This window comes from Charadrius vociferus, unplaced genomic scaffold (genome assembly GCF_000708025.1).
Source record: "Charadrius vociferus isolate BGI_N301 unplaced genomic scaffold, ASM70802v2 scaffold2532, whole genome shotgun sequence".
Classification (NCBI taxonomy): Eukaryota; Metazoa; Chordata; class Aves; order Charadriiformes; family Charadriidae; genus Charadrius; species Charadrius vociferus.
Window position 1 is genome coordinate 3,283 of NW_009647392.1, and position 3,805 is coordinate 7,087.

Below are 3,805 nucleotides of genomic sequence, written 5' to 3' on the forward strand. Positions count from 1 at the left end.
CCATGTCCCTGTGCAGCAGCCAAGTGGTCCGAGGACCCCTGCCCACCCGCCCATCCTTAGTATGGTCTTGTACCATTAAGGACCCTTTGGGAGGGCTCAGACAGGACTCCACCATGGAGCTGTCCCCTGCTTGGCCTCAAAGCACCATGCACGGGGCATCACCTCCCATGGGGTCTGTGCCCAGGGCACCACGCATCCCCTCTTGCAGGGGCAAGCAGATTTTAATATCTACATATCTTCCAGAAAAGCCCTTCTGCACTTACAAGAGGGATTAATTCAGGGGTGCCCAAGAGCTCCTGCTGCAGTGACAGTCACAGCTCCCAGATGCAGGGAAAACCCAGCACAGCCATGAGAAAAACAGCTTAGAAACAGCAGCAGAAACTTGTAACACAGGAGGGGACTGTGATGAGGACAAACACCCATGGGCAGACACACCACCCTTCAGTGCAGCGGAGAAGAGCTGGTTGGGCTGTGCTTGTTGCAGAACTGTGTTTGGATGGCAGCAGTGGCATGGTGGCAGTAGGACAGTGTCAGGTTGCTGTGCCCACCACAAGGGCTCTGTTGTAGAGCAAGGAATGGGCTGTCAGAGCCCCTTGGATAGTGGATGTGCAGCCGTGCTCAGCCCTGAGTTCCTCCAGCGCTTCCCCGGGTCACACAGACCTGCTCGCTTCGCCTGTCCCAGGTGCCCTGCCACCCAGCTGCCCACCCGACGGCTGCCAGCCTGGTGCCTGCAGGGCTCCAGTTACAGCCCTATAAAGGGAGCTGGGGTGTGGGGCCAGGAGGGAGCCATGTCAGGCGCTTCGCAGCCCCGCAGCCATGGGGACCAGTGCTTTTGCCCTGGTCCTCACCCTGGCCTTGGCAGCGTGCATCGCCCATGCAGAGAGGAAGGTACAGGACAGGTGGTGATGGGGACATGGCAGACATGGCACTGGGATGCAGCATGGGCAGCTGGAGGTCCTTTCTTAAATGCTGTTTTAGGCTGGGGCAAGCAGGAGACCTTTGGAAGCACCTAGTCTAGGCAATGGGCAGGGTCTCTCTGGGTCACCCCCAGCCACCCAGTCACCACCTCCACAAAGCTTCTCTCCCACCCTTCCTGCAGGGTCTGTGCACAGGGCCACCATGTACATACACATCCCCACCCACGGGGTCTGTGCCTGGGGTACCATGCATGGGGCATCCCTTCCCACAAGATCTGTGCCCGGGGGCATGATGCACAGGAGTAATTTGGGCCAGTTCTCGTGCCAGCGCGTGTTGAGCAATGGTCAGCGAGTGCTGATATTCCTGGGGAAGACATGTAAAAGTGAATTGCCCACCTTCCCATGTAAAGGCAAAATGATCTTGGTCTGCTTCCTGCAAGGGAACCATAAAAAACATATCTTTCACATCAATGGTTGCTAAAATTTGGTGGGCTTGCTCTTGTATGGTCTCAATCAATTCAGCTATGTTAGGTACTGCAGCTGTCAAGGGGCCTGGGTTGGCATTTAGACACCAGTAGTCAATTGTCAATCGCCACTTCTCATTCAGTTTATGGACTGGCCACACCAGGGAACTATAAGGTGAGTGTGTGGGGATAATTACCCCTTGCTCTTGTAGTTCAGCTATCACCGAGGTGATCGCTTCCCTTGCTCCCAGGGGCAGGGCGTAGGGTTTTACATTAACAACTTTGGAGGGGGGAAGTGCAGGCGCTTGCTGTAAAAGTCTCATAGAGGCAATAGGGATCCCAAATTTCCATTCCCTTCCTTTCGAATCCACCCAGACTTGTCCCTTCAATAGATCAAGTCCCAAGATATTCCTGGGGAAAGTTCCCAAAAACATGAGAGCCTCTACTGCAGTTTCATTTCTAGGTAACCAGCACTTAATCCAAGCTGTTGGCTATGGCTTAGAGTTTCCAAACACATCTGAAACCCAAATCTGTTTTTTATCAGCAACTATGCCATTGTGCTTAGCAACATCTGCACAGAGTGCTGAGACCTGAGCGCTGGTGTCCACTAAAAATGTAACTGGGGTTTTAAAAGGGCCAAAGAGAAAGGTAATTAGCAAGTCTCACTTACTATTTTCCGTGAGCCTTCTTAGGTGAACCCACTGGCCGTCCCCTGGCTCACTTACTGGGGATGGCGCATCCAGTTTCCTGACTGGAAATCAATCAAGTCCTTTTCAGGGGCAGTAGGTGTTTGAGAGACAGTTAGCACCATCTCCTTAGATGTTCCGCCCTGCCTCTCCCCTTCGAGGGTTGCTCTGTCCTGAGGGGTAATCTCCTTTGATCTTTCCATGCTCAAATAAGCTTCTCTAGGGCTGCAGTGGGTAAGTCTTCTCAATTCCTTCACCCCACAACAGATTCCTCTTTGTCCCTAAATTTTGTGGGGGGGTGCAGTCCACCCATTGTTCTATTCTACGTGCAGCTAGTTTAGATTTACCTGTTCCCCCTGTGAGGCCCATCCTTCGGCTGTAGTTAATCAACTCGTGCCACTTCCCCCCTGCTGGTTCCATCTTCCTCCCCTCGGGGATAATGTGTCCCGCAAATGGTCCTGGAGTTGGACCACATATAGTTTTAAAGAGTCAGGCAAGCCTCAGATCAGGGGAGTCATTCTGTCGGGGTTTGCATTTAGCAACATCGGAGAGGGTTGCTGAGGTATTAAATGCCTGTCATGCATCAGCTGGAGACAGGCAGTAGTTTGCAGACTTTTGGTTAAGTGGTTTATAGTTGGGGTCTCAATACGTATTGAGTCCCCCCACTCTATGGGATTTAACCCCCCTGCCCAATATGCAACTCGTTGGGTTAAGGACCATGGTTCTCTCAGGTCGTCGGTGGTCAAAAATACCCCGGGCCCTCAATACCCCTGTGCCTCATCTTCTGACAATAAAACCCGGTCTCTGCCGGTCAATGATACCCTCCATACACATTCAGTCTCAATTTCTTGAGCTAATCTAGTATATTTTTCCTGGATTTTTGATAATTTGGTTGCCGAATATGGTACCGTTCGGGTGGTAACTTGCAGGGGCCTCCCCGCCTGACTGTTACCAGTAGTCTCGGTCTTAATTAGAGGTCTCAGTGTTGCCTCCTCATTTTGGGGGTAAAAACTTTCCTGGCTCATCTCTAACTCCTTTGTGGGATACAAGGGTCTATTGGCCAATTTTGCCAGACTTGTAAATCCCGGTTCACTATCCAGGAGAGAGTTAAGATCTGTCTCGTCGTGGTTTTCTTGTTCATTCTCCTCTAGTTCAGACCGTAAGATTTTTTCTCAGTCCAGGGCATCTGACAGAGCCACATGGAGTCACGAAGTAGTGTTACGCTCAGCGGCTAATTGGCTTTGCAGAATTTCAATTTGCTCTTGCAAGGATCTGACCGTTTTAGTAGCATCACGTTCCTCTGCCAATTGATCCTGGAGAGCTTTTACCTGATCTTGCGGGGATCTGATTGTTTCCCCTTCTGCTTGCTTGGTTAAGTGTCTATCCTTTTGGGCTGCAGTCAGTGCTGCCCCTAAAACAGCACACACTATAGCTTTTCCTTTACCTAACCACAATTTTTTCTCCTTCGCAAGGGTAGTGATACAACTTGCCCCTGCTTCTGGATTACGCCAATTATCGTGGGCCCAGACCATTCCCGGTGGAGTAGGACAAGCCTTGTACTCCTTCAGTTTCTCAAGAATCAGGGACCAGTCAAGCACCGACATTTTCAGGAGCCTGGTTGACAAAGCCCCTTGGGAGGCAGTCCTGAAGGGCAAAGGAGTCCAGGAAGCCTGGATGTTTTTCAAGAAGGAAGTCTTAGAGGCACAGGAGCAGGCTGTCCCCATGTGCCAAAAGACAA

The 3,805-nt window shown here is 51.5% G+C and overlaps 1 protein-coding gene across 1 annotated transcript in view; it reads left to right on the plus strand.

Moving 5' to 3' along the window:
• The first annotated feature begins 816 nt into the window (after nucleotides 1–816).
• LOC104282057 (avidin-like) overlaps nucleotides 817–3,805 on the plus strand; it is an 8,990-nt gene continuing 6,001 nt past the window's right edge. Inside the window, exon 1 of the mRNA XM_009880122.1 lies at nucleotides 817–888. Within this exon, the coding sequence (XP_009878424.1) occupies nucleotides 817–888 (72 nt within the window). The remainder of the gene's footprint in view (nucleotides 889–3,805) is intronic.